The following is a 13,647-nucleotide window of genomic DNA, read 5'->3' on the forward strand; positions in this document are numbered from 1 at the left end:
GAAAGGATCCTAGCCCAGCTCGGCCTTGTGTGACCACTCCCACCAGCCTCCTGTGACGCAGCCTCGCCTCTGCCCTCCACTTCCTGCCAGTACTTACTTGGATTCCTGCTCTAGCCACCTTCGGGTCACTGGAGTCCCTGTACTGTAGCACTTCTCTGGCTCTTGTTACCTTGAATTCTTCCTCCAAGGATTTGAAGGGCAGTTGCAGTTTGTTGTGGTGTCCATAGAGTGCGATGCTGCTCAGGCTCTTTGGCAGCCCCAGCCATCTCCTGAGGTGGTTGCTAACCCTCCTCTCTAAGGTTTTGACTGTCGAGATCGGAACTGCATAGACGAGGAGGGGCCACAGGATTCTGGGAAGAATGCCATGCTGATACACCCAGGCTTTAAACTTCCCAGGTAGGCCAGACTTGTCCACAGATTTCAGCCAGCCATCCAACTTGGTGCAGCTTGCCTGAATGGATGTTGTGTCCCTTAAAGAGCTGTCAAAAACTTTGCCTAAGCTCTTGACTTGCTTTTCTGTGATGGTTGGGATGGCTGTGCCTGCGATGCTGAACCGGAACTTGTTCTCCACCTTCCCTTTCCTCAGCACCATCGATCTAGTAATTATTTAGGGGTGTGATTAAGGACTAAATTGTTGACTTTGTCAGAGATATGAAATGTTTTGCCTAAAAGAGCAGACAAGGCCTCAGTTTATTATTCTGGTTAAATGATAATGCCTCTGACTGTCAGCTCTCTGTCAGTACTGTACTATATTGTCAGCCTGAATTTATGTGCACAAATCTTGCTTGGAACTTGAACTCATAGTAAACTGAAGTAAACTGACTGTTGAAAATAGGTCATTCAAACCATTTTACTTTCACTTGTAGAACTTGTGCTGTTGTTAAAGGACCAAACAGACAAAAAGTCAACCAATTATCCTCCCCATAGGTGCCTGATCTTCTGAGGTCCTCCACCATTTTGTCTGTGATGATCGGAAAAAAAAGAGTTTACATTATGATCCCATAACTTTGGAATGAATCAATGCACTTTTATCCAAATAATTGTCCACTTCAAATTCAGTCACTTCTGTAATGTTTTAAAGAAAATCAACAGCCAAATTATGCACAGGATCTTGCTACTATGAATATGATGTCAGATGCTCTGTGTTTGTGTTGGCTATAGAATCTGTAGCTTCACTCCCCGGGAGCCTGATGTGCACAGAAAGGAATTAAATGCTTACTTGCATTTGCATAGGACCCACTGCAACCCGGGAGCCCAAAGCTTTCACGGTGCTAATTGAACGAGTGCCAGAGAATATTTAATGTCCATCAGAGAAGGAAGGCAGGGTCTTGATTTAACACCTAAAGCAGAATCAGAAGTAGCTTTATTATCACTGTCACATGGTGTGAAAATTTTGCTTTGTGGCAGCAGTACAGTATAAGGCATTAAAAAACTAAAAGTTAGAAAAAATGTACAAATCGTGCAAAAGAGGAATAGCGAGGTAATGTTCATGGGCTGGTCAGATTGTGGTACGGTAACATGGTGGTTAGTACAACACTTTACAGAACAGGCATCCCGGGTTCACTTCCCACTGCTGCCTGAAAGGATTGTATGTTCTCTCCGTGACCATGGAGGTTTGCTTTGGGTTCTCCGGTATCCTCCCACAGTTGGTAGGTTAATTAGTCATTGTAAATTGTCCCACGACTAGGCTAGGATTAAATTGAGGATTCCTGGGCTTGAAAGGCCAGAAGGTCCTACTCTATACTGTATCTCAATACATAAAATCAGATGGATTAGGAAAAGAATGCAGGTAGGGTTGCCAACTTTCTCACTCCCAAATAAGGGACAAAAGTAGCAGTCAAATATGGGACACTTGTGTTTACCCCGAGAAAGACTACCATGACCACAAAGCCTTGTGCGGGCACCTGTGTGTGCCAGTTTTTTTTTCTACAGATCGGTTTTGGCTTAATCTTCCGGATTCTGTTAAGTGAAAGTACACTGTACATACATTATTTCTACTTTATATAGGCTGTGTATTTATCATATAATTCCTGCTTTTACTATATGTTAGTGTTATTTTAGGTTTTATGTGTTATTTGGTAGGTTATTTTTTGGGTCTGGGAATGCTCAAAAATTTTTCCCATATAAATTAATGGTAATTGCTTCTTCACTCTACGCCATTTTGGCTTATGTACAGTTTCATAGGAACGCTCTACCTTAGCGGGGGAAATATGGGACAAGGGCGGTCCCGTATGGGACAAAATAATTTAGCCCAATATATGGGATGTCCCAGCTAATACAGGACAGTGGGCAACCCTAAGTGTAGGTCTTCAGGCTCTTGTACCCCTTCCCTGATGGTAGTAATGAGAAGAGGACACGTCCCAGATGGTGAAGGTCCTTAATGATGGATGCTGTATTTTTGAGGCAACACCTTTTGTAAATGCCCTCAAAGGTGGGGAGGCTTTTGCCCGTGATGGAGCTGACTAAATCCTCAACCTTCTGAAGCCTCTTTTGTTTCTGAATATTGGAGCCTCTGTACCAGGTGGTGATGTAACCAGTCAGAATGCACTCCACCATCTAACTGTAGAAATTTGCTGGAGTCTTGGGTGAGATGCCAAACCTCCTGAAACACTAGATGGCATAAGGTGACATCTGGAGTCGATACTCATATAAAATTTTCAGGGGAGATCAGCCTGAGTCTTGTGTTTCTGCAATAGGGTTTGGGCCTATAGATTTCAGACAAAGTTGCTGCCTGTAGGTCATGGAAGAAGCACCAGCTTGCAGAATCTAATAATGTGGAAGATAAAGCATCTTTGTATTTCTTTTGTTCCCAGCTCTTTCCATATACTACTCCCTCACACCCTAACATATTTACCCTCTGCAGCATCCAGTATGAAACTGCCTCTAATCCAGTTTGTGCAAGATACCCAAATTTTGGTGTACTGCAGTTTTGAACAGAGTGGTTTATAAACGTAGAAGTGGAGTTTTTATTGTGAATGCTATGAACACTTCAGGGTTAAATTGCATTCAAAATTAGATTAGTTTTCTAAATTGTGCACGTTGCTTAAAATTTCACTCAAAACTACCATATTCACAAATTCAAAATCTATGAAGCAATCTATTTTTTTCAGTTTAAAATTTGGATTACAAACGTGTTGTGATGCATTTAAGAATGGTAACTCTGTGCAGCATTATAAATATGGTTGAACTGACCGAGAATTCATCACTTCCTGCGTGTTTTCCAAAACACTCAGCTACCCAGGTCCATCTCAGCTTTGAATGTATCCATTAAGTTTACTATTAGCTTCATTTGTTACAGCTACATCAAAACATGCAATGAAATGCGTTGTTTGCATCAACAAACAATGCAGTCCGAGAATGTGCTGGGGACAACCGGCAAATGTTGCTATGCTTCTGGCTGTGACATAGCATGGCCGCGCCTTACTAATCCTAACCCATACATCTTTGAATTATGGGAGAAAACCGAGCAACTGAATGAAAGTGGAGCACTCCGAGGAAACCCATGGGGTCACCCCTATTACTGGTGCTAATCGTTACTCTACCACTCTGTCCCCCTTCCCTCAGGAGCCTCTTCCCAGAAATCAACTCAATGCACTTTGTTTTATTTCAAAAGCTATAATTTATTCATAATATATATAGTAAATAAAACTGGGGCACATCTCTCTCTCCCTCAGTTGTACCATCAATTTAGTACATTCTCTTAAAATGTATCATTGACACATGTGTTTCTTCCTTAAACAATGAAGCTTTGAGGGGCTGTTACACAGGGCCCTCAGTAGTGTTGGGGCACATGGCCAAGTGGTAAAGGCGTTCGTCTAGTGATCTGAAGGTCGCTAGTTCGAGCCTCAGCTGTGACAGCATGAGCAAGACACTTAACCACACATTGCTCTAGTATCTGTGCGAGGAGTGGCGCCCTACACAGCATCTTGTAAGGCATGAAAATGCCTGACGCAGGCCTCTCATGGTCTGAGTCGACGTTCCCTTCCTTCCCCTAAACAGGGCTCTTCCCCTTGTCCAGGACCCTACAGTATCGTCCCTCCATACAAAGCCACTTCCTGCTTGTTCCCCTAAACCATCAGCTTTGTGATAGCTACACCGAGCTTACAGTGTGTACCTCACAGCATATCCATATAATTTGAAATCTGTCATTCAGCATCATTTGCTTGCAAGTATCTCCTTGCACTAGGACACCAAAGATCTATAGCCCCTAATGCAATTGTATCCATTCCTGTTTAAACAGACGGAAACTGTACACAATAGTCTGGGTGTAGCTTTGCTAATGCTTTGTACAATTGTAGTAATGCCTCTCAACTTCACATTTATACTTCAGATCCCTCGCAATAAAAATTCAATTCCACTTACTTTCCTAATTACCTGCAAGCTATATTTCTGTGTTCTATGTACCATGCACTGACCTGGTGGATTTTAGGTGAGGTTTGCTGGATGAACCTTTGTCCCCAATGGAAACCTGACATCTTGGGACAAGTTTGCTATCCCCATTCTAATCAACTGTGCCACAAATGATGGATCTTTGCATGCATAGGACACAGAATTAAATCCAAATGTCTTTTACTGAGGAAATACTGCAGGTCAAAGCAGTTTTTTTTCCCTGAAATTCTTTGGATTTTCTGCTTGGTATCTCCAGGCACTAGAAAGGAAGCAATGAATAATTTTTGTAGAATGTCCTCCTGAACTGTTCTCCCAGTGGACAAAGAGACTAATGATCCATTCTTGGAAAGAAAACTAACTAAAGCCTGTTTATTAACCACTCTGCATCACAATCTGCACATAATTGGAGCAAAGGTGCCCAGAGGTATCTCTCACCACAGCAAGCAACAAACCACATTACAGAGTCATTTTACAGGATATTCTTTCTCCTGTGCTACTTAAATATTTAATTTATTCCATGTAGTTGCAGTCTTTGAATTCTTGATTTTCTTTCTTCTCTCTGCATTGATAAGCACAAAGCAATATGCTTTATGCTGTCTTTTTGTAGAAAAGTGTTACCAAGTTATGGTCGATGTTAATATGGTTAAGATCAGCGGAAGGTTGGGTATTTCTTCTCCTTGGTGATGAACTGGGATGAAGCTTCTGCATGCAGATAACCACTGTGACAAAACAGTCCTCTACATTTTTCAAAGGACAGGATTCTCAGTCCCTTACCCAATGGGTATCACTTGGCTAACACTTCCAAAATACCCAAAAGAAAACCTGTTAAAGTAGTCTTTCAGTTTATTACTTTAGTGGAAGCTTGCTGTCCCAAAAATTGACTGCCATATTTCCCTGCATTGAAGCATTAACACAAGTGTTGCAATGTCCTAAGGTTGTACAAATTAATACTAGTTTTACTGTTAGTTTTTAAAAAATTATTCACTTAAAAGATTAATTGAACGATAGTGCTGAGAATAACTTAATCAGGTACAGTTCCAGCGGAATTTCACGGATTCATTTTAGCCTACCCACATGACCTGACCATATTGGACAAGGGCCTGAGAGGTCCTTGCCAAGCATGTCTTTTTTTTATTCATTTACAGGATGTTGGCATCACTAGCTAAGCCAGCATTTACTGCCCATCCCTGGTTGCCCTTGAGAAGGTGGTGATGAGCTGCCTCATTGAACCGCTGCAGTCCCTGATCTGTAGGTGCCCCCACAGAGCTGTTAAGGATCCTCTTCCAGAATGCTTGGCCTTGCAGATTCAAATCGAATAATTGTAGGTCAGTGGGGATCTGAATGATTAGTGTGGATGATGGGTTTCTACTCAGCAATATCTTGGCTAAGGTAAACACTGAACAGCTAAAATCAGAAAATGCAAGAGACACTCAACAAGTCCTGAACAATTAGCCTTAGCGTCAAATATCTCTTTCATTCCCAGAAAAGAAAGAGCTGTCTAATGCATAGATCATATAAGAATACTTCATTCCTAGAGGTCAAACTTGAACATGACTGTGGGGAAAGTTTGTGAGTTGCTATAATCTTTTAAAACAAGATATATCTGAGATTTTCTAATGACCGTTCAAGTGTATTAAGACCCCATTTGATCTGTGTAGGGAAATTATCGTGACATTATATAGTAAATGCTCTATGATGCATGGCATCCACGGTATATTAGCCAATTAAATTCAAAATTGATTTGCCCATAAGTGACAGAGGGTAGTGGTCGATGGCACTTATTCTGGCCCAGTTCTGTGATGAGTAGTGTTCCACAGTGATTTCTACTGGGTCCTCTGCGGTTTGAGTTTATATAGGATGTAGACAATAAGACATAGGAGAAGAATTAGGCCATTGGGTCTGGTTGACGATTCCATCATGGCTGATACATTATGCTTCTCAACCCCATTCTGCTGCATTCTCCCAGTAACCTTTGACACCCTGACTAATCAAGAACCAACATCCCCTTTAAATACTGTATATACTCAATGACTTGGTCTTCACACCTGTCTGTGGCAATGAATTCTACGAATTTATCACCCTGTGGCTGAAGAAATTCCTCCTCATCTCTGTTCTAAATGGATGTTCCTCTATTCTGAGGCTGTACCCTCTGGTTCTAGACTCCCCCTATATAGGAAATGTCCTCTCCACATCCATTTTGTCTAGGACTTCCAATATCTGATGGGTTTCAATGAGATCACCTCTCATTCTTTTAAACCAGTGTGTACAGGCCTGGAGCCATCAAATGCTCCTTAAGCCCTATATTCATCACCCTTTTCAATTTTGCCCCCATATTAGACTTCAACTCATCCCACTGACTGGAATTTTGCCCTATCATTTTCCTGTCTTCTCCACAGTCTCACTACCCTCTGGACCTACTTGTATTCTAACTGCCCTGTCCTCAACCCTATCACTTTGGTTCCTATCCCCCTGCCAAATTTGTTTAAATCCTTGTCAATAGCTCTAGCACTCCAATCCATAGATAGCAAATCAGTGTCTTTGTAGACAATACAAAGGTTGGTGTTTTGTGGATAATGTAGAAGAATGCCAAAGCATGTAGCAGGATACAGCTCTGTTGCAGATATGGTAGAGAAATGGCAGATGGAGTTTAATCTAGCCAAGTGTGAAGGGTCGTGCTTTGGGCAATCAAATGTAGAAAGACAGTACATCGTTAATGGCAGGACCTTAACTGTTTTGATGCTCCCTGGAAGTGGCTATCCAGGTTATTAGAGTGGTAAAGAAGGCATAGGGCATGTTTGCCTTCATTAGTCATGGATTTGAGTTCAAATGTCAAAAGTATATTGCAGCTTTATAAAACTTTAGCTAGGATGCATCTGGAAAATTCAGTTTGGGTTTCTCCATTATCGGAAAGATGTCGAGGCTTTGGAGAAGGTGCTGAAGTTTGCCAGATGCTGCCTGGATTAGAGGGCTTGTGTAATAAAGAGGTTGGACAAACTTGCATTGTATTTTATCTGGAGTAGAGGAAATTGAGGGAAGATCAAATAGAGGTTTATAAAATTATGAGAGAGGCATAGATAAATCAGACAACCAATATCTTTTTTTTCCCATGGTCATAGAGTCTAATATTACGGGGCATTAAAGATGAATGTGTAAGTTCAAAGGTGACGTGCATGGCAAGTTTTTTTTCATAAAGTTGTGGGTGTTTGGAATGCGCTGCCACAGGGGTGGTAGAAACAAATACAACAGTGGTGTTCGAGAGATTCCGAGGCACATTACTGTGCGGCAAGTAGAAAGATGCTGATATTGTATCGACAGAAGAGATTAGTTTATTTGGTCATTTGATTACTCGTTAGTTTGGCATAGCATTGTGGGTCAAAGGGCCAGTTCCTAGGTTGTACTCGTCTGTGTTTCTCTTTACAATGGATATTAGATTAACTGAAAGGATGAATCTCTTATCTAAAGATGTGTGCAAGCTGATTGTTGAATGATAAATGCAAAGTAGATATTTGAATATTATGATGCCGTCTGCTTCTTGATTGAACAGTATGTCAAGCTGCTAGACCATCACAAATATTAAAAATATCAGTGGGATTGATGCATTTATATGCGTGGAATTTTGTATTACATTTCTATTTTACACTTTGATTGCAGCATTGACACCTGAATATGTAAGGAGACAATGAACATGGTAAAAAAAATAGGTCAAATGCAAATTAAAACTGCTCCCTACACTACTAACCTGTTGCTTTGAATGATAAAGTAGATCACTTTGGATGAAATACTTTACAGTCGATTACATTCTCCACTAATTTTTGTTTTCTCTTACAGTGGAAAACACATCTCACTGCGAATTTGCCTATTTGCGTGATCTGCTAATAAGGTTGGTTGGAAATGTGTCCTATAACCTGTCCGACAAAACAAAAGTGCATGGCAGTTATAATTAAGTTATTGGTTATAAAGTGTTAGTAGATTGGCCTAATCTCAAACAATAACAAGATGGCCTACAGGGAAGAAGTTATCTCTGACACAGTGGTGTCAAGAAAACAACTTCTCCCTCAATGTCGCAAAAACAAAGGAGCTGGTTGTGGATTACAGGAGGAAAGGAGACGGGCTATCCCCTATTGACATCAATGGATCTGGGATTGAGAGCGTAAACAGCTTTAATTTCCTCGGCATCCAGATCACCGAAGACCTCACGTTGCCTGTACACACCAGCTGTGTGGTGAAAAAGGCACAACGGTGCCTCTTTCACCTCAGACGGTTGAGGATATTTGGTATGAGTCTGCCAAATCCTAAGAACTTTCTACAGGGGCACAACTGAGAGCATCCTGACTGGCTGCATCACTGCTTGGTCTGGGAACTGTACCTCCCTTAATCGCAGGATTCTGCAGAGAGTGGTGCAGACAGCCCAGTGCATCTGTAGTTGTAAACGTCCCATGATTCAGGATGTTTACAAAGACAGGTGTGTAAAAAAAGGCCCAAAGGATCACTGGGGACCTGAGTCACCCCAATCACAATCTATTGCAACTGCTACCATCCAGGAAACAGTACCGCAACATAAAAGCCAGGACCAACAGGCTCTGGGACAGCTTCTTCCACCAGGCCATCGGACTGATTAACTCATGCTGATTTGAGTGTAATTCTAAGTTGCATTGACTGTTCTATTTATTATAACTTACTCTGATTGCACATTGCACATTCATTCAGAGACGTAAGTAAAGATTTTTACTCCGCATGTATGTGAAGGGTGTAAGAAATAAAGTCAATTCAATTCAATTCAATTTTCTTTTCACTACAAAAATATTGGTGAGAGCACTATCAATTATCTCTGTTGAATGCCATTTCTAAACTGCTAAATTTTTTAGAACAATTGTCCCCCTCAGTAGCTCAGAAAAAGCTTGTTTGTAAAGTTGTCGAAAATATGGAATGGTCACAGCTTAGTGAGGTCCACATAATAACTTGGACCTGGATGAACAGGACAATAAACAGCAAACCTTTTAAACAATCAGTTGTGAGAATTACACAGGGATGGCCATGGACACAATGAATTAAAGTGACTGCTTTCAATCTAAAATTAGGGTTGGAAAGTAAACTTGTATTAAGAAAGTTGTTATGGTGGTAAGAAAAATATAGAAGAAAGTATTTTTAAATTCCTTCTCACAATCATTTCAACACTGTCGCAGTAGCATTTTTTTCCAGTACCAGGGAGTTTGATGGGCAGTAATCATCATGTTACTGAAAAGGAATCTGTTCTGAATTGTAAACACAAGGAAATCTGCAGATGCTGGAATTTCAAGCAACACACATAAAAGTTGCTGGTGAACACAGCAGGCCAGGCAGCATCTCTAGGAAGAGGTACAGTCGACGTTTTGGGCCGAGACCCTTCGTCAGGACTAGCTCTTCTTTCAGTTAGTCCTGACGAAGGGTCTCGGCCCGAAACGTCGACTGTACCTCTTCCTAGAGATGCTGCCGGGCCTGCTGCGTTCACCAGCAACTTTTATGTGTGTTGCTGTTCTGAATTGTTTGTATCTACTGCAAAACACAACTGTGTTGAGCCAGTCTTCGCAATGCTGTTCTCACAGATAAGCCAATTTAGACAGTAACCTTTGCGTATTCATTGTTAACCATAGATTTTGTGCACAAATAACTGTTGACCATAAGCCTTACCCTACCTTTGAAAGAAAATCCCAACGCAAAATATCATCATGCTACCAGATGAAACAGCTTACAATGGTTGTATTTTATACTTTGATTATAATTCTGTTAATGTTCCTCAGGACTCACATGCAGAACCTCAAGGATGTAACCAGCACCATTCACTATGAAGCGTACAGAGTTCAGCGGCTGAGTGAGGGGAATGGGATTTCCAATGGATTAGCAGAAAAGGATTTGAACAGCAACATGTAAAAGGTGTTCAGCTCATCCTCCTTGCTGCTGAATTGTTTTGACCAGCTAATAATTTAGGTAAAAACTACGTGGTAGTGTATTGGCACTGCTTATTTTAAGATTATTTATTCCACACGATGTAGTTCTGTTCACAAAAAAAAAGACTCAACACGTCGCAAAACTAAGTGATGCGTACTTGCCATGTTTTTATATTAGTTAGGTTCATGGGTGTCCTTTCAGATGAGACCAAAGAGATTATTAAGAAATATTTAGCAGGGAGTCACGAAATTTATCTTGTGGATGAAATTTTCTTCTGTAATAAAACTAAATTGTTCTGGGGAAGCATATAGCAAAACTGTCAATTTGAGAGCAAAATGCTTTTTATGTTAATTTGTGAACAGAATGCCTTGTGGATTAAACATTGCTTTTAATACTATTGCAGTGCTGAAGCTAATTAAGTGTTTTACTGAACAAAAAAGGAAAGTAATTGGCTTAATTATTACTGCTCTATTTATTTCCAATATATTACTAGCATGTTTCAGTATATCAAAACACATCCAACTGACATGTATTCAAGAAAATCCCCAAACTATTTTTGTTCCTTGACTGCTTTCATTGGAGGTGAAAGATAACACAAAATTTAAACCACGAAAAATTGTGAAATAACATGGGGCCTGTTGTACAAAAAACAAGCTTTTTAGTGATGTAAACAATATTATACAATAGGTAGAAATAATGCTTCTTTGCCAAAAATTGTATTGCTCACTGAAAGATATAAGGGTATAGTTTCATTAAAATAAGGCACTTGTTGAATCTTTATCCATCTAAACAAAGTGTAAAGGAAATGTCATGTTAGTCACTCAATACTTTGAAAATGTAATTAATTATATTGAAAATTGAAGCTTATCTTTTGTCTTTCATTGTATGACCTTTGATGTGCATTTTTGGGGGTTTACATTGTCAAATTAGACTTTTTGTATAAAATAAAAAAAGTGTGTTTGATATATATTTCCTAAAATAAACATTGCAAATTTAATGTTTTTAACAGCCTTTTGTATTTTTTTGACTTTGCTCATCAGACTTCAAATTTTATTTGCTGGCCTGTTACTTTTATTTACCATGGTTGGCCTTAGTGGTGTTGCTTGCATTCTATACTGCAGCTGTGTGTGTGTTTAGATTGCATCAGAGGACAATTTACGATTAGCATGAAGCTGAGGACATGTATATTAGATGGAGCAAATGGGATGATATCCTCTTTTATTTTAGAAGATAAATATTTGATTCATTGAATGTACCCAACCCAGAATCTGTGGATGTATCAAGAGTTTTGCAGTCTGCTCAGGACTAGGTCTCTGTCAACTGAGGTCCATGATGCAGAACCCTACAAGAAGTCCAGGTGGGACCTGGAGAAGGCCACTGGGAGATTGAACTGGCAATTCTTTGTGAAGTTAGAGACACGATTGGATGCACATCAACTGTGGCAGGGTTTAAATGCCATTGTTTCCCATTAAGTGAAAACCAATAGCATAATTGGCCAGGATGCTTCACTCATCAATGTCAACACCTTTTATGCATGCTTTAAATGGGAGAATGAAACTACAACTGTGCAGATCCCCATAGATCTGGTGACTCTGCGATCTTGGTCTCGGATACTGCCGTCAAAGCATCTGTCAAGAGGGTGAACACTTGCAAGACGTTGTGGCCTGAAGGTATACCTGGCAGGGTACCGAAAATCTGTTCCAACCAACTGACAAGAGGGCTCAAGAACTCCTCCAGCCTCTCACTGCCGTATTCAGAGATCCCCACCTGCTTCAAAAGGGCATCAACCACACTGGTGCCCAAACAGAGCAGGGTGAGCTGCCTTAACGACTATCGCCTTGCCGCACTCGTACCTACTGTGACAAAGTACTTTGTGAGGTTGGAATTAACTCCTACCTGAGCACAGGTATGGACCTGGACCAGCTGAAGTTTGCCTATAAGCACGGCAGGACTACTGGACGCAATCTCACTGGCACTCCACGGGGCTTTGGATCACCTGCACAATAGAAATGCAAATGTTAGGCTGCTGTTTATTGATTACAGCTCGATATTCAACACCACTATCCCCTGAATACTAATCAACAAGCTTCAAAACATGGACCTCTATACTTAACTCTGCAACTGCATTCTTGACTTCCTCATTGGGAGACCACAGTGAATGCAGAATGGAAATAACATCTGCTTACTGATCATCAACACAGGGGCACCTCAAGGAATCCTGCTTACCCCACGACTCTACTCTCTCTACAAGGGAGGTTCTCAATCTGGGGTCCACTGACCTCTCAGTTAATGGTAAGGGTCCATGGCATAAAAAAAAGATTAGGAATCCCTGGATCCACATTCATGACTGTATGGCTAGACACAGGTCAAACACTAACTATAAATTTGCCAATGACAGCACTGTTGACAGAATTACAGATAGAGGTAAGGAGGCATACAGGAGTGACATAGATTGGCTGGTCAACAAATTTCATAACTTATGTCGGTGAAAATAACCCTGATTCTGATTTATAGTGATATCAGAGCTTCATGATTTCTCTTGGTTAATTTTAGTTTTTTCTAATTTTTCACCGAACCAAGAACAGAAAAGCTGATCACTGAAATAGTACATAGCATAAGTTTAGGATTTTGCTCCTTTCAGAATCATTATTTGTTTAGTTAGCACTTATTCACCCAAGATAAATGAAAGAATTATCTTCAAGCTAGCAGGTAGAATCCCATGGCACTAGATCAAAACAAGTGAAGAATAGGGAATCTTTCTGATATAAAGTCTTTTTGTAAATAATAGTTTCCAGGGAAATTTGGTGAGGTTTTAGTAGTAGGGATATAGAGCAGTTTTTTTTTCTTCATAAGCTATGATAATGAATTTTGGAACACACGATCTCCAGATTGAAATGTATTTTATTCATAGGCAGTTTATGTATTCACGGTATTATATTTTATGTATTTTTATGAAAATTATACAGAAGTCAACATTTTGAGTCTTTAAATATTTTAGTAAAAATATTAATTTAACCAATAATAGCTGGCTTTGTGCAACTGAAAAGAATGGAGAAGTGGTTCCTAAACCAGGACTGGTCTGCAAAGTTTGTTTGATCACATCATCACTATGAGAATCCAAAGTCTGGTGCACAGTCAGCAAAACCAGAAGAAGCAGCTCTCCTTAACTTCAGGTCTTTGCTTTTCACACAGAGATCCGGCAGGTGGGTGGAGAACAGTGAGATATGCCTTGCTACCTCTAGTGGTAAGATGGTATGAGAAGAGGACAGTGTTTGTGGAATGGGAAGAGAGAATGAGAGAATTGCAGAAGGAAGGATCTCTGAAAGGGAAGGG

General features: G+C 40.4%; 1 protein-coding gene across 5 annotated transcripts in view; it reads left to right on the top strand.

The window, feature by feature from the left end:
- LOC134360240 (septin-9-like) overlaps positions 1 to 10,439 on the top strand; it is a 341,520-nt gene extending 331,081 nt beyond the window's left edge. For all 5 annotated transcript variants that reach the window (XM_063074342.1, XM_063074345.1, XM_063074344.1 and 2 more), the window contains 2 exons: positions 8,218 to 8,269; positions 10,167 to 10,439. In XM_063074342.1, coding sequence (XP_062930412.1) covers positions 8,218 to 8,269; positions 10,167 to 10,296 — 182 coding nt within the window. In that variant the 3' untranslated portion in view covers positions 10,297 to 10,439. The remainder of the gene's footprint in view (positions 1 to 8,217; positions 8,270 to 10,166) is intronic.
- The last annotated feature ends 3,208 nt before the right edge of the window (positions 10,440 to 13,647 follow it).

The sequence above is a fragment of the Mobula hypostoma genome, chromosome 22 (genome assembly GCF_963921235.1).
Source record: "Mobula hypostoma chromosome 22, sMobHyp1.1, whole genome shotgun sequence".
Classification (NCBI taxonomy): domain Eukaryota; kingdom Metazoa; phylum Chordata; class Chondrichthyes; order Myliobatiformes; family Myliobatidae; genus Mobula; species Mobula hypostoma.